Raw genomic sequence first — 24544 nt, forward strand, 5'->3', positions numbered from 1 at the left:
GGGGAGCAGCCCCCATGCGCCCAGATGGCCGCAGGGCACCCCGAGAGCTCGGCCCCCTGCTCGGCCAGGCGAGTCGAGCCGGCCCTTCCTTGCCACTGGCTGCTGACGCCTCCGTCCTCCCAGCATTGATGCTAATCCCTGTGGTTTTCCTCCCTCTGGAAAAGGGGCTTTTCTCCCAGCTGGAGATGCTGGCAGCATGTTTCCAGGCTGGGCACAGGGTGCTGCTCCCCACCACCCTCTCAGGGGTGAGATGCCACGGACTGGAAAATCCTGCTCTGGCTTGGCTGAGTCCTCATCCCAGGACAAAACTCCCAGGGGCAGGAAAGCATGGAATCTGGCGAGCGATTACATGCACGGTGCATATATATATATATATATATATATGTATAAGTGTTTGCCTATGGCAGAGGAGCTCCAGCCGCTCCCACTGGTACTAGGGCGGTGACGGTGATGCAGTGATGATTTCCCACCCCCACCATGGTCTCCCATCCCCATGATGGTTTCCCATGCCAACAATTTCCCATCCCACCGGTGATATTTTTGGGGGAGGTGATTTTCGTGCCGGAGGGGAAGGGGTGGGACAATGCCGATGTGCATGTGCTGCCCCATCCTGACCCGGTGGTGGGGATGGGGGGGGTTTGGGGTGCTTCTGGGTTGCTTTTGTCCTCCCTCTCTCTGCCCCAAGGGGCACCTGCTGCTCCCAACTGCAGCTGAACCCTCCCGTACTGTGTGGCCACGATGGGGAGCCCGTGAGGTGGCCCTTTGTGGGGGTCTCCAGGTGGGGGTTACTCTTTGGGATAGGGGATGCTGGTGCTGGGAGTGGTGATACTGGGGATGTCAGTACCAGGATGGGGTAGAGATGCTGGTACTGGGGCGGTGATGGTGGTACCAGGGCAGTGGTGCTGATGGTGGTACTGGGGTGGTGGTGGCAATGGTGGTACTGGGGCATGATGGTGGTGATGGTGATGGTGGTACTGGGGCAGTGATGGTAATGGTGGTACTGGGGCGGTGATGGGGATGGCAGTACTGGGGCAGTGCTGCTAATGATGGTACTGGGGCAGTGATGGGGATGGTGGTACTGGGGCAGTGATGGTAATGGTGGTACTGGGGCAGAGATGGGGATGGTGGTACTGGGGTGGTGATGGTGGTACCAGGGCAGTGGTGCTGATGGTGGTACTGGGGCGGTGGTGGCAATGGCGGTACTGGGGCATGATGGTGGTGATGGTGATTGGCGGTACTGGGGCGGTGGTGGTGATGGTGATGGAGATACTGGGGCAGTGATGGTAATGGTGGTACTGGGGCAGTGATGGGGATGGTGGTACTAGGGCGGGGATGGGGATGGCGGTACTGGGGCGGTGATGGTAATGGTGGTACTGGGGCGGTGATGGGGATGGTGGTACTAGGGCGGTGATGGGGTTGGCGGTACTGGGGCGGAGATGGCGGTACCGGGCGGGCGGAGACGGCGGTGCCGGGCCCGTGGTACCCGCCGCTCACCGCCGGGCGGCGCCACAGCTCCAGCCGCCGCCGGGCGAGGGGCGTGGCCTCGCGTGAGGGCGTGGCCTCCACTCTGGGGGCAGGGTCTCGGCGTGGCGTGGGCGGTGCGCGCGGGGTCACGGCGGCGGAAGCGCTGTCGGTCGGGCCGGCTGCCGCCGCCGTCGCCATCATGGTGGGCCGAGGGGCTTCCCGCGTCCCGCAGCGGTGAGCGCGTCCGCCCGCCTTCCCCCGCCCCGCCGCTCCTTCCGGCCGGGGGCCCGACCGGGGGCTCCCCCGGGCCGCTGCGGGAGCCCCGCTGCTGCAGCCGGGAGCCGCGGGGCCCGGCCGGGCCCTGGCACCGGCAGCGCTGGCCCGTTATGTTTAGCGTATGGCAGGGCCTGGGCAGCGGGAGCCGTGGCTTAAAGCCTGGGGGGCGTCGCGCGGCGGGGGGTGGATTGAGGGTCCCCGGGTCCGGGGTTGAGGGTCCCTGGCCTGGTGGGGGTTTGAGGGCCCCAGGGACGGAGGGGAGCACAGGGCTGGGTCCCCAGGTCAGTGGTTTAACGCCTCGGTGCTGCGGGGTTTAGGTGGACCAACTACCTCCCGCTGGGCAGGAGGATGCCGGGCACCCGCTTCATCGCGTTCAAGGTCCCCCTGAGGAAGGTGAGTGTCTGCCGACACCCTGAGACCATTTGGGGTGGAAAGTGGCTGCGGGAAAGTGCTGCTTTGCAGAGAATCAATGAGTGAATTACGCAAAAAAATGAGAAATAGCATCTATAGGTAAGTGGTTTATAACCTGGGGGAGAGAGGAGCACAGTACTGTTTGCTGGTCAGAGCATGCGATGGGATCGTGGTGGCGTTCACACCGTGGGGGTGAGCAGGAACGGCTTTTGGGGGTTGTTGGCAGCTTTCTGGGTGCCGGCAGCACTGCCCAGGCACCCTGGATACAAGGAGGTCTGCATGGGCTGGAGGTCGGCATGGGCTGGCTCTGTTAGGGCAGGAGGGGTGCTGTGGGCAGCCCCTGCCGGCGCTGCCGGGTGCCTGGAGACTGTGCAGTCCGATGAACGTGGTGCCAGAGACGAATTTCGGGAGTGGAGGCTGTGAGTGGTTGGTGTGGCGGCACCGCTGCCCACCCAGCTGTGCCTGGAGGACCCTGCTGCTCTGTGCTGGGGCAAGTTCTGCTCTGGAGGGCATTGAGCACAGTAGTTATACCTAAAACAAACGCTGGGTTGTGTCCATGGGGGTTGCAGAGCTCGTGGTAGGGAGCAGTGCGGTTTGTTCACCCCCATTTGAGCTGAAGGCCTATTTTATAGCTTTCACCAAATGAAAATATCAGTTTCTATCTGGGCGTGTTTGTCACTCTGTAGTGTTCTGCCACTGTATAAAGCCTTCAGTCACTCCTGGAAACCCTCAGCTGAAGAGTCCGAAAGCAGTGAGGGCCTGAGTGTGTTCTGGCTTGACTCAGTGTGACCTGTGTGTCCATCTGCATCTGCCTTTGCTCATTGCCTGCATCTTTGTCTTTGAAGGGATGATCATTGGGAGGTTCTGGAGCATGAACCTCTTCCTGCAAGTCACAATGTGCCTGAGTTTAATGTCTGCTCTTGAACGTTATTTCCACTCAGAGCTTTGATCGAAACCTTCCTCCAGAGGAGAGATTTTCACCTCGTGATCTCATTAAGAAAATCAAAGAGCAGAAGGAAGAGCTGGGCCTGATCATTGACCTGACATACACAACTCGCTACTACGGGCCAGAGGTCAGTCTTGGTCCTACTGCTGGGGAGAGAAGCTCTGTGAAAGCCCTAATGTTGCTGATAAAGTGGAAGATGTTTCTTGCAAGAAGATCACTTTAAAGAGTGTGAGGCACTCACATCCTCTGGCAGGGGGATGAGTTAAAGCATCACAGGCCCATTGGGATGGGGTCTTTGTCCTTGATCGAGTACAGGCTTGGGGTCTTCAGCCGCCATTGTGCAGATCCTCTTTGTACCAACCAGCACAAGCTTTGTGATACCCTAAAGCTGGTTTTTATACGCTGTCCTGAGTGAAGAGCTGATTGCAACCAGCTTTGGCTCGTGGTATGAAATGTGTGGATACCTGCTTGGAGAGGTGTTCCATGCTCTGCGTATGCATCATCTTCCCCAGGGAGGAAAGAGCGAAGGCATGAGAAATAAAAATGCAAACAGGCGCTCTGGCATATTGGTGTTATGTCATGGGGAAAAGGAAAAGGGGGGGGCTGTCAAGGGGGTAAAGGAGAAGTTTTCTTTCTTAAAAGTGCGTTGCTGCTCATCTGGGCTTAGTTGAAAAGCTCAGCTTCTTCTGGCTTATGGTCTGGTTCTCTAATTGATAAAAATCCTTGTGCTTTTTCTGAAAATTATTGATTTTCTTTCTTGTAGGAGCTTCCAGCCACACTCTGCTACTCAAAGATCTTGACAATGGGACATGAAATACCAAACAAGCACACCATTTTTCAGTTCAAATGCGTTGTAAAAAAGTTTTTGAGAGACAACAAAGACAACGGTAAGTGTGGATTTCCTTTATGTTGCTGTTGTCGGGATGGGCACTGCAGACTTGGAAGCCAGTGATGTTTTAATGAACAGCGTGAACTTCTTTTCCTTCTCTTGGCATGTGAATGTCAAGGCAATGAGATAGGTTTGTTGTGATAAAGGAATTCATGTTGGCTTTCTGCTAATTTGGCAGTGAGTTGAGTTTTAGTTGAATCACAGAATGTCCTGAGCAGGAAGGGACCCACAAGGACCATCAAGTCCAGCTCCTGTCCCTGCACAGGACACCCTAAATTCACACCGTGTCTCTGAGGGCCTTGTCCAAGCACTTGCTGAACATCACCAGGCTGGTGCCATGATGCATCCCTGGGGAGCCTGTGCCAGGGCTCCACCACCCTCGGGGGGAAGAACCTTTCCCTAATGCCCAGCCTAACCCTCCCCTGGCACATCTCCCTGCCGTTCCCTCGGCCCCTGGCGTTGGTCACCAGAGAGCAGAGACCAGCCCTGCCCCTCCTCCTCCCCTTGGGCGGGAGCTGCAGAGCGCCATGAGGGCTGCCCTCGGCCTCCTCTGCTCCAGCTGAACAAACCCAGGGACTTCAGCCGCTCCTCGTACGGTTTCCCCTCTAAACCCTTCCCCGACTCCGCGGCCTCCTCTGGACACTCTCCAGTAGCTTTATACCCTCAATGTCCTGTGGCGCCCAACACTGCCCACAGCGCTCGAGGTGAGGCTGCCCCAGCGCGGAGCAGAGCAGGACGATCCCCCCCCTCGCCCGGCTGCGATGCAGGGCTCGATGCCCCCCGGGGCTGCATCTCTAGACTGGCTATAAACACTGATAGCTTTTTGGTAGCAGTGTAAGCAGCAAGCTGTTAGTGCTCGGGAAATGTGGGATGGCTCTTTTTGTGGAGCTTTCAAATAAATCTTCCCTGCAGGGAGCTGTGTCACCATGCAGATGAGCTCACAGAATTAAATGAACTAAAGAGCTGAATCAGTGTGGCTAATTAGACGTAAATACGGTGATGTTGTTGTGCGGTCGCTTCTGTTTACGCTGGCGTCACTGTTGGAGGACGGATGCAAATGGGCTTGTTCTGGTTGGGTTTTGGAGCAAGAGCTCTTAAATATAACCTGATTATTCCGTGTTACAGATAAACTCATCGGAGTTCATTGCACACATGGCTTAAACAGAACTGGCTACCTGGTTTGTAGGTGAGTTGTCCTGAGCCAAACTGAGTTAAGTGGTGGCATTGCCAGCTTCTTGTTGCTCTGGGAGGAAATAGCATCGCACCAGTAAAACAAGAGTCAAGTGACCTGCGTGATCCCAGACTTGCAAGGATTTAAAGCTTTTCAACTCCAAGAAGGTTGTTGTCAGGGATAAAAAAGAGTCCCCTAACTTCAGCAGACAAAACACTGATATTGCAGTCTGGTGTATAAATAGAAGCCGTAAAAACTTCCCAGTTATTCTTTCTGTTTGAATCATTACTAACCTGTCAACGTTTCCATAGATGATTGTGTAATTAGAGCTCTCTTGCTGATCTCTTCAGGTACCTGATTGATGTTGAAGGCATGGAGCCAAATACTGCGATAGAGTGTATGTATGTGTATCTCCTTGTTCGAATGCAAAAGTGTTTTATCGTGGGCTTATGTTTTTAGATGGTCAAAAGGTTTGGGCTACTGCAGGGAGGTAGCTGTGTTTTAGCTGTATGTGTGTTTTCCTGTCATGTAGAATGGGAGCTGGAAGAGGAGAGGTTGTTGGGGTTCTGCAGAGCGATTGGAAAGAAGGAATTAAGTTTCTGGCCCACCTGTGGAGCTAAGCAGGGTTAAGTGAACCTGAGGGGTGCTGAGCAGTGGTGGGATAGTGCCGCGCTGCAGCTCTGCCTGCACGTCTGCCTGGGTCTGGGATCACACTGTGTGACCTGAGTGTGGAAGTATTGGTTGAAGGGGTTAAATGGTTTAAGTGCTCTGCAGCCCCAAAGGTGACTTGCACAGACCATTGTTTTAACTCAAATGTGTCTCTTTCCAGTGTTCAACAAGGCTCGAGGCCATCCTATAGAGAGAACCAACTATATCCAAGATCTTCAGAAGAGATCTGTAAAAAAGTAAGTCATCTTGTGTACAAGTGCATATGCCCAGGGAGAGCTGCTGTCAAGCAACAGATGTTAAACGTGACTAGCTCCTGGGAGGGGAGGTAGAATGGGCCAGCGGCTAAGGAGGAAGGTGGGTGGTTGGGAGACCTTGGTTTAAAGATCTCCACGGGCCTGCTGCCCTTCCCTTTTTTGGGGAGCAAAAGGGTGGGGTTTTTAAGTGTAAAAGACCTGTTGTGATCACTTGGTGAATGGTTGGTGGACACAGTCAAGACACACAGAATTCTTTTTAAGGAACTGCAGACTAAAGAATTTGGGCTCAGGCCTCTTCAGAGAAAAAGCCGGCGCTACACCAAACACTAAAAAGCAGATGGCCAATCACCAGCCGCATTGTTCAAACCAAGCCCCCTTAGCCAAGCGCAGGTAGGTTTTAGCTTCTTGCCTCTGCGTGCTGTACAGCTGAGCAGATGGAATAAAAATTGCTGCTTTCTCATTTTTAAGAAACTGAAACTTGGGTTTTTACAAGCTGCAGCTCACACAAGCGAGCACCTGTTGCCTTCCTGGCTCCGCAGTGGGGAAAAACATCTCCCTGAAACTTGTCTAGAGCCTGCGTATCAACATGGGAGTGTTCCTTGTGTCTGCAGCAGCAGAGCTCTTGGCCTCTGGATACCACACTTGTGCCTGTAGATGTGGAATAACATAGGTGACAGTGTTGGTGCTAGTTCCCAGTGGGGCTGAAAAGTTCTCAAGCTGTCTAAGAGATTCTGGGGACAAGAGGACTTTGAGTTGGGTGCCAAGTGAGGCAGTTCTTCCCTGAGAGTGTTCTGTTCCTAGGCTGCTCCTGTCTCAGCAGGGGTGGCAGGGGAACAGTGAATGCAGATAAAAAGCTTCCCCTTACCTGGGGCATGCAGCCTAGATGGGAGATGATCTCTGGCAGCTCCTAGCTGTGGGGGAGCTCTGAAACTGTCTCAGAAGCAGGTATGTGGTAGCCAGTGGCTGCCTCTGGCAGAGCAGTGGCTCATTCAGCCCCGCTCTTCATGTTTCCTGCTGAAATATTCCCTTATTGTGAGAAATCAGCGTGTAGGGAATAAGCTTCTAGCTGGGCGTTCTTCCTGGGTGTTGCATATTTCAGGTTGAAACAAAACAGAGCAGGTAAACCCAGAGGGGCACAACCAGCCCTTTTGGGCTCCACGTACTGAGAGGCTGAACAGGACCATGACTTCTCCTGGTACTGACTCCTGAATTTTCTTCCAGAAAATCCGGCAGCGCCAAGAAGAGCCACAAGCGAAGCGCCAAGGCACAGGTGCCGCACCAGGAGCTGGCGCACAAGCATGCAGTGGTGGAGCAAAGGCGGCCGTGCAGTTTGGCAGAGAGGAACTCTCAGGTTTCGTTGCCCGCTAACAAGCGGTGCAATGGACTGCACTTCCCCGCCCCAAGCCCCGAGCTCTGCCCGCCCCAGGAAAGGCAAGCAGCCAGGAAACGCAGGCGCCGGCGTAGGAAACCCGTTGTGACGGCGTAGGGAACGTTGTACACAGTGAAAGCCTGTCCAGGGCTGCATCTTCACCCTGGAGGAGCTCCAAGATGGGTGTGTCACTGCTTGAACGAGCGGCTGTGTAACCTCCACCAGCAGCTGGGAACTGCAAGCGCAGGTGTTCTTAATCTTAACGCAGCAATTTTTTAAAAAACATTTTTTTCTTTCCCGCCTCCTCCCTTGGTACTTTTTACAAATATCACAGAAATTTTTTAATCCTATGCTGTACCGGAGTTGTAGCTCCGCTCCTTGAGGGATGCGGAGAATAAACACAGACCCAAACAGAGCTGGAATTACCTTAAAGAAACATCCTCAGGAACAACATCCTTTAGCCTTCAACAGAAAGGGCTTATTAATTTCCTCAATACATAGAAAGAAATAGGATTCGGCCTGAAATTTTTTTTTTTTTTTCCCCTTTTCACCCACTTTTGCTAAAGTAAATTTCTGTGGCGCGTAAATCTCGAGCCCTGGCTGTGGAGCAGTTATTTCCCCTGCATGGGCCTGACAGGCCCTGCAGCTCCGCGCTTCGGCCCTCACCCGAGCCGGAGGGTTCTTGGCTGGTGGACTCAGGTTTTGGGGTGAGAACGGGTGTTTTCGGCGTGGGGCGGTGCCGTACAGCCGGGGCGGGAGCTGACCCTTTAAGGGTCAGGGGCACGTCTCAGGTGTCGCCATGCCCGGCTTTCTGTTAAGAGAAAGGAAGCGGGCGTTCGGCCCGGCGGAAGTGGGAGGTGGGTACGGAATGCCCGGATGCGGCGGCGGTTCCTGATTGGCTGCTTAAAGGGAGGCGTGGGGGTGCAGTTGGCCTTTGGGCAACAACCCGGAAGCGCCGAGGGGTGGTGGCGCCGTCCCGGCGGCAGGTGAGGGCCTGACCCGGGCACTGGGGCTGCTGCGGGGGGCCCGGGCGAGGGGGGCGGCGCGGGCGGGGGACCCCGGCGAACGGGGTGTGTCGTATCGGCGTGGGCTTCGTGCGGCTCCGGTCAGGAGGGCTCCGGCTGCGGGTATCCCTCCCCTCAGGAAGGGGGGGTCGGCTGGGGGCTCCCCTCGCTGGGAGGGGGGGAGGTCGTGGGGGCTTTTGTTCGGGGAGTCTCTTTTTTAGAGGGGAAGAGCAGGGGGGGCTGTTCATGGAATCATTACGGTTGGAAAAGACCTCAAGGATCATCAAGTCCAACTCCCAACCCAACCCCCCCAGGCCTCCTGAACAATGTCCCCAAGTGCCACGTCTACACGTTTTTGAACCCCCCCCAGGAATGGTGACTCCCCCACCTCTCTGGGCAGCCTGTGCCAGGGCCTGACCGCTCTTGCAGGGAAGACATTTTCTCTCATATCCAATCTAACCCTCCCCTGATGCAGCCTGAGGCTGTTTTCTCTCGTCCTGTCACCGGTGACTTGGGAGCAGAGACCAGCCCCCCCCTCACTCCAGCCCCTCTCAGGCAGCTGCAGAGAGCGAGAAGGTCTCCCCTCAGCCTCCTCTTCTCCAGGCTAAACCCCCCCCAGCTCCCTCAGCCACTCCTCATTAGATTTGTTCTCCAGACCCTTCCCCAGCTTTGTTGCACCTTTGTTCTGGGAGAGCCAGGCAGGCCAGGGGGGGTCCTTTACTCTCCGTTGCAGGGGAAGGGCTGTGGGGCTTTGATTTGGGGCCAGAGGGGCTTCCTCTGTTTTGGTGGGTAATTGCTGGGGGGGTGTGTAGTTCAGGGGCTAGCAGATTGGGGTGGGGGGTGGTTTGGGCACTTTCTTTATCTTGAGAGGCACTGTGGGAATTAGAGGGGGAGCTCTGGGTTGGGGGCACCGAGAGTTACAGTGTGTGAGTGGTGTCCTGTCTTTGGGGAGGAGGACTGTGGAAGTTGGCAGGGGGGCTTTGGGTTGGGGAGGTGGTTGAGAGGCTCAGAGGAGCAACTGAACCCACCCCCCAGCAGAAGCACCAGCAAGGAGGAGAAGCTGATGCCTGCTCTGAGCTGTGGCTCTGTCACACCCCATAAGTGAGTGCTTCAACACGGCAGCCTCTGGCAGGACCGAATCCCACAGCCTTATTTAGGGCAAGAGGCTTGTGGAGGTCCCTCCAGGACGTGAGCCGAGAAACATGGGCCTGTCTGCCTTAAAAAGGGGCTTCTACTCCCAGCTAACCCCAGAAAGGCAACTCCTCCACCACTCAGGATCCTCAGGCAGTGCTTAGCTCAGCTCAGGACCTTTCTCCCGTTTAGGAAGGAGCCACAGTAAATCCTGACGTCGGCGTGTGGCAGTTGCTTTGCTGGAAGGCTTGCAAAGCGCTCTGGATTCAGTGCTCTGATTTCATAGGGAGTTTAACCCTTTACGCTTGTCCCCTGGCTTTTCCAGGGGAAAACTGCTTTTGCTGTAGGGGAAGATCATTGCAGAGAGTTTCTGGGCTCGCTGTCCCTTAAACAGTCTCAGCGCTCCCTTAGCTTTGAATTTATTGGCTCGTGCTGTGGGCTTGTGGGCGAGAAGGGGTTTGTTGGAGCCAGGCAGGAGGCAGAGGCACAGATCAGGTCAAGGTGCATTCCTGGGGTGGCGGGTGTGCCTCCCGCAGCATGGGGGAAGAAGAGGGATTGCGACTGTGCCTGGGCGAGAGCAATTTGGGATCGAGCTTGTTGGGCAGGGACAGATCCGCTGAGCAGCAGTGGCTGGAAGGATGGCTTTCAGCTCCATCCTCTTCTCACTGCTGTGTAAGCAAAACAGTGAACGCTGTAGTGTTGAAACCCCATGTAAAGCCACTTCTGCTTGAGTATGATTGAAACGCTTTGGCCAACTCTCCCCAAAGTGGTGACCGGCACCAGTTTTGTTGTGTGGAGAGACGATTGAGAAGGAAGCGCTACTTTGGGTAGGATTTGGGTGGGTCAAACCCTAGCTTGAAATCAATTGCCAAGGATTGATCTTGAATTTGTGGCTGCCTTTCAGGTCATAAAGGTAAATATCCAAGCACTGTGCCCAAAAAGAGCTGGGCTTCTGCTAAATTCCTCCCTCAGGCTCTAACTTGGCCCATGCATTAAACGCTTTTCTGCTGAGGGGGGATGATTTCTATCGAGGAAAGACAGTCCCAAGAAAACTGGATGAGTTACCTGGTTTACGCTGGTTTTGATGCACTTGTCTTTCCTCCCACCGCAGGGTTTGTCAGCCTCACGGCAGCTTTGATGTGTGTTGTTATGCCCGACTACGCCGACATCAGCCTCCCGCCAGAGGAGCGAGTCCGAAGACTGATCCAGGTGGGAAGTGCCGTGGAAGTGAACGAGGATGTCCCACCGCGACGCTACTACCGCTCCGGAGTGGAAATCCTCCGCATGGCGACCGTTTACTCGGAGGAAGGCAATATCGAGCACGCCTTTATTTTGTACAACAAATACATCACGTAAGAGCAGCGTTGCTTCGTTTGCAAGTAACCCATGTCAGTACGAGGGGTTGTGGGTTGGTGTTGCGTATTTTGAGCGTGTCTAAACACCATGAGGCCTTGCTGAGCTGGAAGAACTGGGTTCTGTACAGTGCTCTGCTCCTTTTGAACTTTGGTTACTGCAGAGGTGAGGATACAGCTGGTTAGACTGACCAGGAGGTGTTGTAAAGGTGTGAGGCACAAGCCCACAAATGCCGCTTACCATTTTGCAGGAGGTTTGTAAAACTTCTCTTTGAAACCAGGCTGGTCATATATTCCTCTGTCCCTCTGGTAGTGGAGACTCCTGTCAGCAGGAGGGAGGTTTTCATTCCTGGTAGATCAAAGCTTCCTGGTGTTTTATCACTGCAGAGTGGCTAGATTGGTTTCGGTGGTCGCTAGGTTGGCCATGACATCATATGGATTGGCAAGGGTCTGTGGTCAAGGATCTCGGTATCCAGTTTCTACCTGGAAGGGATCTAGGCTGGTTGGTGGTTTCCCTAACAAGCCGGCTTCGGAGGAGAAGCCTGCTTTACACTGAAGTTACTACACCCCTTAACAGTGCAGAGAGTTCCTCCTTCAGGTGCAGGGGCCAGTTGTAGGTTTAGTTTTACGTCTCAGAATATAATGCCCCCCTCCCAAACACACAATTCCTTCCTCAGGAGGGAAGTGGGGAAGAGTTCTGAGTCCAAAGAACCTGATCCCAATCAACTGGTGAGTTTCTTGGGTACTAAGCATCGTTCTAGAAAGCCCCAAATCGTATGTAAACCCAGTCAACACCGTGTTTGGTGTTTCAGCTGCTGGGTCTCCAGCTGCAGTATCTACATTCTGTGTAGACAAGTGCAGAGCCCCATATTCTTGCAGTTATCTCTGCGGCCAGCCAGAAATGAGCCATCTTGGGTCTGAAGCCTCACTGCCTGCCGAGGTGGCGCGTACGCTGTGCTGACGCAGCGACGTGGTGTCAGGTCTGGGTCGTGCAGCAGCCCAGAGCATGAGCAGAACAAACGTGCCTCTCTAGCTGTGCCTGTCGGTGTTTAAAGGGCTGAAAACTGATCCTCAGGAGATATCCCAATGGCACAGTGTGTCCTGTTCCTGAAGGGTATTTTTTGGCCAGAAGCCTGATCCCTCCTGCTTTCGCCCGGTGCTGCTCTGCTGTGGTCTCTGCTGTGCCCACACTACCCGCTTATCCAGAATGCGGTTGGCACCTCTGTGGGCGTTTTCTCTCTCTGCCCCTGTGGGCAGGATTCCTGCCCCTTAAACCTAACACATTTTTCTCTGATTAGCTTCTCTTCCTGCCTTGCACTTCCTGAGCTTTTATGGGCATCGTAGCGAGTGCCCTGGGAGGCTGCACAGGGAGCTGGGAAGTGTAAAACCCTCGGGAAGGTTTCCAGGCTGGTTATGTAGCTGTGGCTGAAGGAGAAACTCTTTAACTAAACAAATGAACTAAAAGCACCTTTGCTGTTTCATTATATCAATGCTGGGTGCTGGCATGTTTTCCCTCCAGCAGCTTTCAAAAGCTCATGGCATTTACGTTAGCCTGGCTGCTGGGCTGCCAGGAAGGCGAGAAAACTTTCCCTCAGTGGTGTGATTTCTCCAGGGCTGAATACGAACTTCTGCCTGGATTGTCCGAAGATCTGAACTTAGTCACTATCTCATTTCTTTAAATGAAGATGTGAAGCTGTAGCTCAAGCAGTAGGCTTGAAGAAGTGTTTTCTGGATGTTCTTCCCCAGGGGTGTGATCCAGAAGGCAAGAGTGGGGCTCTGGTAATTGGAGCCTCTCACAGGACTTGCTCTGCTCTCCCCTTTCTAGAAATGGGATCTGAATTCTTCCCCTGGTGCGTCAGCCACATCTGCAGGCAGTGCTGTGGCTGTCCTTTCTCAGAGCCCTGCTACCTACCTGCCAGTGTGGCCTAGCGCAGGCGCTTTCAGCATCAGGCTGCACCTTCGGGAAGGGAGAACTCCAGCCCTGAGAAGTACATGAGAGGCACTTAGCTTGGTGTGTTTGGTGGGCGTGAGCGCATCGTCCTTGGGAGCAAGGTGTGGTGGTGTGGCTTTAGGAAGCTGGATTTCTCTGTATTTCCCTACACAGCCCTCCCCAAGGCTGATCTTAAGGCCTGAATTACATGAGGAGATCTGTGTTGTGATGCCCGATTTGGAGAGTCATTGGTTTTGAGGCAGTCCTGTCTAGACATGGGGTAATCTCAAGACAGATCTGCACAGGAAGGCAGTTCCCTGCTTGGCCCCTGGCCACCTGCTCAATGTCATGCAGGTCCTTTGGCTGCACAGCACCTCTGTTTCCTGTGTGGAAAAGAAGCTCGTACCCTCTGCCCCCCATGAGGAGGGCTGGGTAACCTCTAAGAATAACCAGGCTTGACTTCTAACACACATGTCTTGTCACCTTGTAAGACATCTACTTGCTTGTCTTCTTGAACAGCTGCTTCTGCATTGATCTGAGTGGATGTTTTGCTTGAATTGCCATCAGGCACACTAGGTTTGGTTTTGCTAGAGCCAAATAAGAAAGAAAAAAAATGAGACATGAATTTTCTGTGGTGTTTGGGCTCCTGGTTTGCCTGCGTGGCTGTGAGCAGCTAGGATTGGTTCCAGGGGTTTGCATGGGGTGTTGCAAGGGACTCGAGAGACGCCGGCTTGGCGTGCGTGCTGTAGCAGTGCTTAAAAATAGCCTGTGATGTGGCTGCTTGGTGCCAAACAGCTGCTGCTCATAGTGGACTCGGGAGCAGGCGGAGGTCAAGCCCAAACCTCCTGGTGATGGGAGCCGCAGGTTTCAGTCTTGCCAAGCCTCAGCTGGGTTGTTGATAGGGAACATGAACTGTTCCTACCCTTCCTCTGCCTCAATCCCCAGCCTGCCACTGCCTGGTCTTGCCCCAGAGTTTTCCTCTGGCTGCCTGAGTCCTCCTCTCATCCTGCTGCCCACTTTTTCCCCCCTTCCTGACTTGTGGAAACCCAGCTGTCTCTCCTGGTTTTTCCGTCCTCCCCAGGCCAGCATCTGCTCTTAATCCTTCTTAGTTAATCCCTTCCATTTTAATCTGCTAGCTGTTGGCAATGATCACAGCCTTGCTTTGTCTCCTCGACACAGTGACCTACTTCGCAACCACCAGCCGGGAGTGGGGACCTTGCTGGGTGTTTCGGATGGAGCAACAGCTTCTCCGTGGCTCCGGGCTGTGACGTGGTTCTGCTGATCCTGCAGGCTCCGGCGAGAGCATCCTCATGCTCTCCATGGCAACCAGGAGCATTTGGGGTTGCAAAAAGTCCTTCTTTTTCCCGGAGGACTGAGGTTTTGAAGCAGCTGTGTTTATTTACTACACACACAGAAGCTTCTCAGTGTGAAGAGCATTCTTGCTCTGTCCCGCCGAGTTTTTGCCACTTGGCTCTGCTTGGTTTGTTTGTGCTGCTTCCTGGGGCACAGTCCCATCCTCACTATCGTTACTCCTTGTGCCTGGGCACGAGGCTGCTCTCTAAAGGAGCGGGAGAGCATCCTCCTTCAGATGCTGAAGCGGTGTAGCAAAGAGCCACAGAGCAGAGCAGGGTTTTTTGCGTTATGCCCACATGCTTTGCGGACGCTCAGAGCAAGCACAGCTCCACTTGCAGGAGACAAAGACCCAGGTAAGCTCGCCGTGAGCTCACCCTGAGCATGCAGGCAGCTAGTGCACCAATGGGGACTTGTTTGCAGAGATAATTCAGGGATGCCTCAAGCCTGGGGAGCCTTATAGAGCTGAACCAGAGTGAATTGCCCCATGTTTGCAGGCTTTTTTCCCTTGTTCTAGTGCTTGCAGTACTCTTTCCCTGCATCTTCACCACTGTGTCCTGCAGAGCTCCCTGGAAGGGGTGAACAGTTATCCCATTTCTAGAGAAGCCAAAGATTAACCTGTTCATAGTCGTGCTGGGAGCGGGGTGATGTTGAGCTCAGTCTTGATTTCCCTGCCAGAAGTCTGTGCAGAAATAGCCCTGCTGCCTGAAATATTGCCCTGACCTGGGCCACAGAGCCGAAAGGCTCCTGCTGCAGCAGCTGGGGATTTTGTGAACTTACTTTTAGCTTAGCTGCAAGTTTTCTCTTTTCAAGGTCTGAGTTAATTTTCCCATCTCTTGCACAAACTGTTTGTTCCCCCATACAGAAGGACGGTGTGGGCACTGAGTCAGCCAAGCCCTTGAGCTTGACAGTAATCCCCTTGGATGCTCCCAAAGGTGTAGGCAGGTGCCCAAAGACCTTCCTGAATCGCTGCCAGCATCCTTGGTGTTTTAGACTGGCTTATTAATGTTTCTGTTCAAAACAAATGTGTTTATCCCTGAGGATTGTCTCCAAAGTCCAGGTGGAAGAAAAAGCTCCCGTACAAGGTGCTCCCTTGGGGCTGAATGAGATCTCCTGTGTGCCATGAAGTGCTCAGAAGGCTGTTATATGATGGAGGGTTTTCTGCAGAAAGGCAGATATCCGTCCTCGCTGTGAGGAGCACAGGGCAAGGGGACAGTGCTGGAGGGGGATGATCCATACCCCCAAAATGCCACTTACTGCCTTGTGTTTGTCCCTTTCTGCTGTGATTCAGATTCTCTCCTGTGTTTACAGGCTCTTCATTGAGAAGCTGCCACAGCACCGTGATTACAAAACTGCTGTCATACCTGAAAAGAGGGAGACAGTGAGAGTAAGTAGTAATATTGCCAAGTCTTTAATGGCTGCTGTCAGAAGTGTTTTGGAGTCATTGACCTTGGTTTGGGTTTCCATGGCCCTGGGATAAGCCATCCACACAAGCGCTGAGAAGCCTTGGCTTGACCAGGCAGTCCTGACCTCTTAGGAGTTATGGTTTGGGTTCTTCTCACCCTGTTGCACTTGTGCTGTGCTGGCTGTGGTTCTCCAGTTTCCTTTCTGTTGAGCACTGGGGTGTCCTTTTCTTTCCTGTTAAAGAAAACAGGAAACCTTCATAACCAGGTTTCTTGTTATTCCCGGTCCAAGCCCAGGCCTGAACCCCAAGACCAAGCCCCTGAGCTGGGACCCTGAGCGCACTCCCATCCCTCACCCCAGGCCCAGCCCCACACCCCAACTCTAAAGCAAACCACAGAGGCCCAGCCACAACCCCCCTTCCTCCCCCGATCCCAAGGCTGCAAAACCAGCCCCAAGCCCACCCCCAAGGTGCTGAGCTGAGCCCAACTCAGCCCCCACACCTTCCCACAGCCCATACCGCTCCCCGCAGATCCCAAAACCTGCTCTAGTCTCCCCCACCCACACTTTCCCACCCCAACCACACCACCCTCCAGGACACCCCCTGCCCCACACTTTCCCCTCACAGACCCCTCCGGACCTAACCCAGCTCCCCCCGCCCTTGTGTCCTTCCCTGCTTTTTAAGGACACCATGGTTTTCCTGTGGGGGATGGATGCTCAGTGTGAAGGTCCTTGAGGGATTTGCCAGGGGATCCTTTGAGATTGCTCACAGCCACAAGAAGCTACCGCTCGTCTGCTCAATGTTGACCAGAAGAGCAAAGGACAGTGCTGCCTAAGCTCTCGCTCGGTGTTGTTGGCGGTGCTGTCTGTGCCACCCTGCTACAACATGCCTGCCTGCAGCCTGTCCACACGTGGTGGTGGAGCTGCTCAGCCTTTCCAGCCTCATGAGCAAGTGGATGGCTTGTAACCGCTGGGTGCTACATGTCCGTTGGTTCTTGTGTCTGTTCAGGTCTTGTTTTTCTTGCCTTGGGGCTATCACACTCTTATGACTGTGTTTCCTCCCTTCAGAAACTGAAAGAAGTAGCCTTCCCCAGAGCCGAAGAGCTCAAGGAGGAGCTGTTAAAGAGGTACGCCAAGGACTATGCTAAGTACAAGGAGCAGAAGGTGAGTGAGAGGAGACTGGAGGCCTGTGATCCCCAGAAGACCCTCAGCCACAAAGGGTTTGGAAGAGGGCAGGTCTCCAGGGCTCCCTGGGTGCTCTGAAGTTTGAAGTCTGGGTAGCCCCAGCTTGCAGGGTCCAGCCTCGTCACCTGCAGCACCCGGCTGTCCCAGTCATGTCTCTGCTGCTGTTATGTAGGTGACTTTGTCAGAGGCATCCCTGCATCTCTTTTCATTGTGCATCTTGGAGGTAGTCTGAGCTCGGACTGTTGTTTGGTTGTTTTTTCTCTTTGTCCCAACATGAGGTCTAGGTCTTACGATACAGAAACTCAGCAGGCAGCTGGTAACAGCATGGGCAAGGATCTGGGGTTCTGTGGGCAAAGCAGAAAACTGCAGTCAGATTTGCTGCGGATAAATGTGATTTTGGAGATAGGGTAGAGGGAAATCATCCTGGAATTATATTTCTGTGGAGGAGGGGAGGGTAAGGTAGCAGTTTTACTGCCCTGGTCGAGCTGGCTCTCCTGACGGAAGTGCAGATCTCTGTTTTGCAAGCTGATGAAGCTTCCTTGCAGGAAGTGGTTTTTGCTGGTTACCTTTGGAAGTAGTCTGGGATTGCTGAGGGCCTGCAGTTCATAGGCTTCTGTTCTGCCTTGGGCTAGTGTTGCCCTGTCTGCTGATGTCCCTTGGCATATTTCTCCTTGCAGAAGGAGGAAGAGGAAGAATTTGCACGCAGATTGGCTTTGCAGCAGCAGCTGGAAGAGGAGAGAAATCGGGTAGCGCTGATGAAGCAGCAGCAGGCAGAGCAAGAGCAGTTTCTTGCCTTCGAGGAGATGATTCGACGACAGGAGCTGGAGAAAGAACGTCTAAGGATAGTGCAGGAATTTGGAAAGCCAGAGCCGAGTCCCGAGTCTTTGGATGGACCCCTCGTCCCTGGCGTGGAAAAGCCTCCGACTGATATAATCCCAAAGGTTCCTGCCTCTCCAGTTCACCCTGCAAGTCCATCAGCAGGGACTGTCTCATCCAAACCTCCTGTTGTGGACAGATCTTTGAAACCTAGCACTTTCGGGAGCACAGAAAACAGTTAGTACCTCTCAGTGCACTCTCCTCTCCTTGCTGGGGCTGAGCCAAACACGGCCGAGGAGCTGATTTGTCTGGGAGGCTCTTGGAAGTATCTGATGATGGCTTCATGCCTTCTGGGGGTTTGGCCTTCCGAATCACTGGGTGTTCTCCCCGTTGTCCAGTAAAGGTTTGCAGGGCTGGGGAGAACTGTCTCCTCTTGGGAATGAGCCCCCCATGCTTCTCCAGCCCAGTCTTTCTGCTGATCTAGAGTCTACAGCCTATTTGGCTTTCCTAGATCTGGATCCTTGTTGGAGATTGGGGCTCAGTTCCTGGCTAGGCTGACCGACTTCTCCTCCTGACCAAATTCTCCTCTTCTGCCAAATATGGCTCCAAAATACTGATTCAGACATTTCAAAATGACTCGTTCTTACTTTACATTTTGTAAGTGTTTGTGGTTTCATTTTCTTTAACAAAATACTTGTTTTCTGACACACTGCTGAAGGTCTCTCTCTTTCTATGTGTCCCTGTTTTGAAAGAGGTAGTGAGTGTCCTTTATGAAGTATCACAGTGACTTCATTTATCTGCGTCTGCTGTTGTAAGGGCAGACATTACAGCAGTTAATGCTTCCAGGCTGAATTTTCTCAGTCTAGTCCCTTCAGATACTGACCAGAGGGAGTATTTCTCCAGCTCTCATTGCTCACTGTGCTGCCATTCTCCCCACAGATGCAAGCGTGGATGTCCTCCGCCAGGTCATCGTCCCTAGGGAGCTCTGCCAGAAGTTCCTCCAGCTGGCTGATGCCAACACAGTCCGGGGTGTGGAGACTTGTGGGATCCTCTGCGGTAAGCTGGTAAGGTGGTAATCCTAATTAAGACCCTGGAAGTGGCACAGGGGCCTTTTGTCAATGTGTGCACAATCCCAGGCTGGCAGGGATTGGAAGGGACCTCTAGAGATCACCCCGTCCCAGCCCCTGCTGGAGCAGGCACCCCCAGAGCAGGGGCACAGGACTGCGTCCAGGCGGGGGGTGAATGTCTCCAGGGAAGGGACCCCACAGCCTCTCTGGGCAGCCTGTGCCCCTGCTCTGGCACCCGCACAGGGAAGGGGTTTGTCCTGATGTTCAGGTGAAACTTCCCGTGTCCCAGCTTGTGCCCATTGCCCCTTGGCCTGTTTATGGGCACCACTGAAAGAGTCTAGTCCCATTGTCCTGACACCCACCCTTCAGATATTTATAAGCATTGATGAGATCCCCCCTCAGTCTTCTGCTTTGAAAATGGTAGAGAACCCAATTTTTGCTGTGGAAGACTGTAGTGCAGCTTCACTGATGTTTTTGTGAGTGTGAGGGATGATCTGCCCTTCCTCTTCCTCCCTTTTACGTTAGGGTTTCCTCACACTGGATGGGGTGCCAGCCGCCAAGTCCCTGTGGGTACTCAGCTTCCTCTCTCCTGTTGAAGGCTCTCTGCTGGGTACCTGCTTCAAGCACTCCTGCGATGCCGGTGACAGGCAGCTCTGGAGACTTTTCCTTTTGATACCAGCAGGACCGAGGTGTCCCAGCTGTGAGCTAGGGCCCTCACCAAGACAAGGCTGTGCAAACACCGGCTGGAGACAGTTAGTTCTCCCCCAAAGAGTTTGCGTGCACAGGTTTCTATTGGCAGCTCCAGCCTGTCTCCCCTGAGCTTCTTGGGGCTGCTTTGCTTGCGGAAGTTTGCATTGAAATGAAGTTGTTTGATGTAGCAACTTCCTGCGATCCAGCTGCTTCCAGACACTTGGTGATTATTTAATTATGAGGAATCATCTCCTAGTGAGTGGAGAGATTCACTTTGGTGGGTGTCCAGGACTTCTCTGAGCTCCTTGTGGGTGCTCTGCACAGCAGGGAAAATGAAATAGAAAGCCATGGGTCGTGCTCAGACTCAGAAAACCCTGCAATTCCTTTGTCAGTAATTTGCAGTTACCATTTCTGTGGCCTACAAATGGATGGTAGATGCATCTGTGAGCTGGTTTCCAGACCTTCTGTTCCCCTGGCTGGGCCCCTGAGTGATGTATGCAGAAGTACCGCGTTCCCAAAGTTTAGGAAATTACCTTTGCACCAGTGGGCGGCAGCAGTGTTTCCTGCCCGGGGGGTGTCCGGTGGGTAACAGCCTCCCTGTGCTGCCTTGCAGATGAGGAATGAGTTCACGATAACCCACGTCATCGTTCCCAAGCAGTACGGAGGCCCCGATTATTGCAACACGGAGAATGAGGAGGAGCTCTTCATGATCCAGGATCAGCACGGCCTTGTTACATTAGGCTGGATCCATGTGAGTCTCTCATTCCTGTTTCACCTCCCAACTGGCCTTGCTTTCAGCCAGGATGGAATGCGGTGCATGGAGCAGGGCTGGCGGAGGAGAATTTACTGGAGGAGATGGCATGGAGCAGGCAGCATCCTCCGGTTGGTTTTCTCCCTTCCAGTCACTACTCACACTGCTGGAGAAATCCAGGCCTGTTTTAAGTATGGGTCCCTTTCTAAAGCATCAGGCCCTTCGAGAGCAGGATATTGGGCATGAAGCTTATGTTTCCTCCAGCTAAAAGCTAACTCCAGAGGCACTGTCGGGGCATCCTGAGCTGCTGTCAGCGCAGGGCCTCTCCCGTGATGCGTCCCCGTAGTAGCGCTGCTTTTTGCAGACAGCTGTGTGCTGCTCTGCCGTGGGATGTGCCAGTTCCAGATTCCTCCGCTGGCTTCAGCTCTGCCCTGCTGCCTGTCCCCGCAGAGCCTTTGGCAGTCGGATCGGTGCCAAGCAAAATGTTTGGTGCTGCTGAGTAATCTCTCGAAAGCAGCAGCTGCCTCGCAGGCTTTGACAAATAAATGCCTGCTGCATGTGCCTGATACATGCGGGTATCTGCTTTTGGCGTTAACTCTTCAGTGACGGCCCTGCAACATCCAGGGACCCTCAAGAATCCCTTTGACCTTTCTGCTGGTCTTGGCAACAAAAATGTAACAAGCAAAAGGGGAAAAGACCTTTCAGCAAGAGTTAGGCTGTGAAATCTCGCTGTCAGCCGGAGTTGGGTAAGGTGGCGGTTGTCTGTGATCGTACAACCCCTGGCCGTCTTTGGTGGAATGTGATACCCTGAAATGCCTTGGCAGTAAGTTACGTGCCTGGTGATGCTGTGCCCCACAGGTAGCTGCGCTTCAGACACGTGTGAAGTGCCCTGCAGGGACGCACGCGTGGAAGCAAGGACAGCGTTGGGCCTTAAAGTGTGACATTCCGTGGGATATGGCCAGAAATGTAGAGCTCCTCCTGTACTTATTCCAAATGGAAAAGAGGAGAAGATGTTTTGGGGCAATCCAAAACCATTTTCAGTGCACAGCATGGTCTCTGTGCCGTCCAAGGAGCAACATCTCTTCTCTGTTACAACCTTCTCTTGGCAGACACGGTCCCTTTGGACTAGTCCTCCGACCCTGCTGTAACTTCCTCTCTTTTATGTTGCCCTGTGTTTCAGACTCACCCCACGCAGACAGCCTTCCTCTCCAGCGTCGACCTGCACACACACTGCTCGTACCAGATGATGTTGCCAGAGTCCATTGCTATTGTGTGTTCTCCAAAATACCAAGAGTGAGTATGGATGTGGGGTAGGTAAGGCCTTTCCCTCTGCCTGTGCTGCCCAACTGAAAGGTTGGGCGGGAGGTCCAGCCTCTTCAGAAGGTGTTGAAAGGCTGTTTCCCATGACCCTTCCTCTGTCGGATTCCTGGTGTGGAATAAAATGTCACGTCACACAATGAAAGTTTTACCAGGAGAGGCTGGAGGAACATGCAGGAATCAGCAGCTCTTCTGAGCTGGGTCAGGGGGGTCTTATCTGGGCCGTGATTGCCCCCGTGTGAAAAGAGACCAGTCTGCAGCCACAGAGCTGGGGAGAGGTGTGTCCCGAGCAGAGGAGCGTCCCACAGCATGCGTCTCCGCTTTCCCGAGATGAGCACACTCAGCTGTGCTCCTTCCGGCACAGAAGGAGGTGCTTCTATCTGCAGAGGCTTGAGCTATACAGAGCTTGTGTTTATTTGCTCTAGGACGGGGTTTTTCAAGCTGACAGAGCATGGCCTGGAGGAGATCTCTTCCTGCCGGCAGAAAGGATTCCACCCGCACTCCAAAGACCCCCCTCTGTTCACTGTAAGTCACCCCACGAGGCAGCGGGCGCTGTAGGACTGTGAGTTGGCATACTGGACACTTCACTTGAATTTATATCTGTGTCGAGGTGCTAGGCTGTGACGCAGGACAGAAGGGTCAGCCTGGCAGGGGGCTTGTCTCTTCCTAGAGACGCAAAAGCTTTCTAAATTGTTAGCAGTGTTGGAGGAGCAATGCAGAGCACTTCTCTGCAGAAACAGGTCAAGGCAGCGACAAAGGCTTGTATTTGAGAGAGACAGAGATTTGTATTTGTGTCCCGCTAGGGTCTCTGTGTGGCATCGGGCAGGGGACTAGTTTTCGGTCAGAAAGGGCCGTTCTGCTAAGGATGCTGGGTGCAGGTTGTGTCAGGAGGCAGAGGAGACTCACCTGAGCTGTGGGAACATTTGAATAACCCCCTGTCCCTTCTTTCTCTTCCCCTCTTTTCCAGACCTGCAATCACGTGTCAGTAGTCGAGAGAGATGTGGTCCTGATAGACCTCCGATAGGCCTCCTACCTTAAGTGTTTACAGAAAACCATCTACCTTCCTTCTAGGCCTAGGGAATTTTTTTTTTTCCTCCTGTAGCAGATGATTTCTACCGTGTAGTGATCCTTCCCCTTCCTCTCCCAGTAATCGCGGTGAAATCAGTACCCTGACCTCAGTGGGAGCACGTGAAACCTCAGTGCCTGGCGTTGGGCTGGCAAAGTTGTGCTGAGGTGCAAGGTGTGAGGAAAAGCTAACTGGAAATTCAAAGACAGAAACTAACATTGAAGCAGTTGTTTAATACTCTAATATATGGCTTGAACAGCTCCTTGGGAGGGGGTTCCCCGTGATTTGCTGCCACCATGAGGTGTGGAAACCTCTCCAAGTGCTTTCCAAAGTGGGACTTGCCCAAATTAACCCCTGCTTTGTTTTGCCTCTCTCTCTGGGTTGCTGTGGTCTCAGTGCAGGTGGCTGGAGTGGATGAATATTTGCTGTAGGTTAAGATTAAACCTTCCTAACCCCTGTCACCCTGTGCAAGAGCTTATTGCCAGTGAGCCAGAGCAAGTCCTGCTTGCTGGTACTCAGGTCTTTGCCCGGTGAGGTAAGAAGGGAGCCAAGCTCCTTTGGGAGCCCCTATTTCAGTGTTTCAGGGGAGCAGGTGCCTGGATGCAGCACAAGCTGCTTCATTCCAGCAGTGGGGAGGGGTGTCTCATTACTTTATTCCTTTTCCTGGATGAGGGATTCACTCTGGCCCTTGGGCTGCCTGGCAAGGGTGTGGGTTCAGCTTGTTGCTGGTGGTACGGTGGAGGAGGCTCTCAGACTCTTGGCTGCGATGCTGTCGCATGAAAGCTCTGCAAGGCAATCGCATCTCTGAGATGGGACTCCAGCAGCTTGTGCTGCTTCGATGCTCAAAGATCACGACCCCCCCATTGCCTCTGCACTTCTCAAAGCAGCATGAAGTCTGTCCTTGCCAAAAACAAGCACCCCGTGACGTCGCCGCTATGTGGTACGCCAGCCGGGGACCTCCTCTGAGTTACTCTTGTTGGACGCCAAGCAGCGGTTTTCCGTCCCTGCGCTATCCGTGCTGAGCCTCCGCCCTCACGTCTGCCTGCGCTGAAGGGGAAGAAGCAGTATTGAAAGGTGGAAGGCATCTGGCCTCAAAGGGCTGAGCGTGATCCACAACATCTCCACATCCTCTGGCAGGATGCTGTGATGATCAGCACATGGCCGTGCGGGGAGGGGAAGGCGGCTCGAGTTGCCTTCCCACCTGGCACGCACACATACATGTCCTATATGTCATGTCCTTGTAGTTCTACATACAAAATTCTTTGCTGTACAGTTTAACACAGATGGATTGTATTTATCTTGGCTGGGTTTCTTTTGCCACTTGTTTTCTTTGAGCTAACTCAGTGGGTTGGAGGGGTCTGGTGTGGCTGAGAGCGGGGAGGGAATCGATTTATTTAGGGGTTGTGTCTATTTGCAGCAGCCACCTCCTTGGCAGCGGCAGTTTGTCACGCAGGAGTCATCACTTTTGCAGTTGGTTTGGGAAACGGGCTAACCCCAGCAATGGGGGGGAAGCAAGGGGACTTCAGGGTGTCTGTGGGAGCTAACTTTCACGCATAATTTATTTAAACCATGCTCAGGGATGGATCTTGCAGCCTCAGTGTAGGGATGTGCATCCCGCAGCTCTACGCAGAATGGAGCAGTCTGCTCTTCACCCCGATGGCTCCCCCAGAGCATCGCGGGGACACCAGGTGTGAAAAGTCCATCTTGCAAAGCAGCGATTCCTTCAAATGTGATGACCAGCACAATGCACTTACCTTGGCTCCCCAGCCCTGAAGGTCTCAGGTCTGAGCTGACCCCAGCATCGAGCAGAGAGCGCCGGCCAGAGAGAGGAGCTGGTGGCAAATCACTGCTTCGTTCGTGTCGTCCCAGTGACCGATAAACCCTCGTGGAGGATTTCTCAAATACCTCGCAGCACGGCCTTACACAAGGGCTGTGTTTCTCACGTCAGCCGCCAGCTGCTGCCTCATGCCCAGCCCTGCTCTCTGAGCTGGCAGCTTTTTAATCACATTTTTTCACTTAAGTCACTGAGTCATCA

General features: G+C 53.7%; 2 protein-coding genes across 2 annotated transcripts; both read left to right on the plus strand.

Moving 5' to 3' along the window:
• The first annotated feature begins 1580 nt into the window (after positions 1–1580).
• DUSP11 (dual specificity phosphatase 11) lies at positions 1581–8042 on the plus strand. The gene is made up of 9 exons (XM_075074719.1): positions 1581–1698; positions 2058–2133; positions 3093–3224; positions 3861–3984; positions 5112–5172; positions 5508–5554; positions 5987–6062; positions 6342–6470; positions 7302–8042. The coding sequence occupies exons 1-9, from the start codon at positions 1664–1666 to the stop codon at positions 7564–7566; spliced, it is 945 nt and encodes a 314-aa protein (XP_074930820.1). The 5' UTR covers positions 1581–1663; the 3' UTR covers positions 7567–8042.
• Positions 8043–8331: 289 nt separating this feature from the next.
• Positions 8332–23811, plus strand: STAMBP (STAM binding protein). The gene is made up of 10 exons (XM_075074714.1): positions 8332–8435; positions 10696–10936; positions 15528–15603; positions 16686–16781; positions 17480–17855; positions 18558–18682; positions 19989–20126; positions 21307–21419; positions 21869–21968; positions 22411–23811. Exons 2-10 carry the CDS (start codon positions 10722–10724, stop codon positions 22465–22467), a joined length of 1296 nt encoding a protein of 431 aa, XP_074930815.1. The 5' UTR covers positions 8332–8435; positions 10696–10721; the 3' UTR covers positions 22468–23811.
• The last annotated feature ends 733 nt before the right edge of the window (positions 23812–24544 follow it).

Source organism: Phalacrocorax aristotelis, chromosome 24 (assembly GCF_949628215.1).
Source record: "Phalacrocorax aristotelis chromosome 24, bGulAri2.1, whole genome shotgun sequence".
Classification (NCBI taxonomy): domain Eukaryota; kingdom Metazoa; phylum Chordata; class Aves; order Suliformes; family Phalacrocoracidae; genus Phalacrocorax; species Phalacrocorax aristotelis.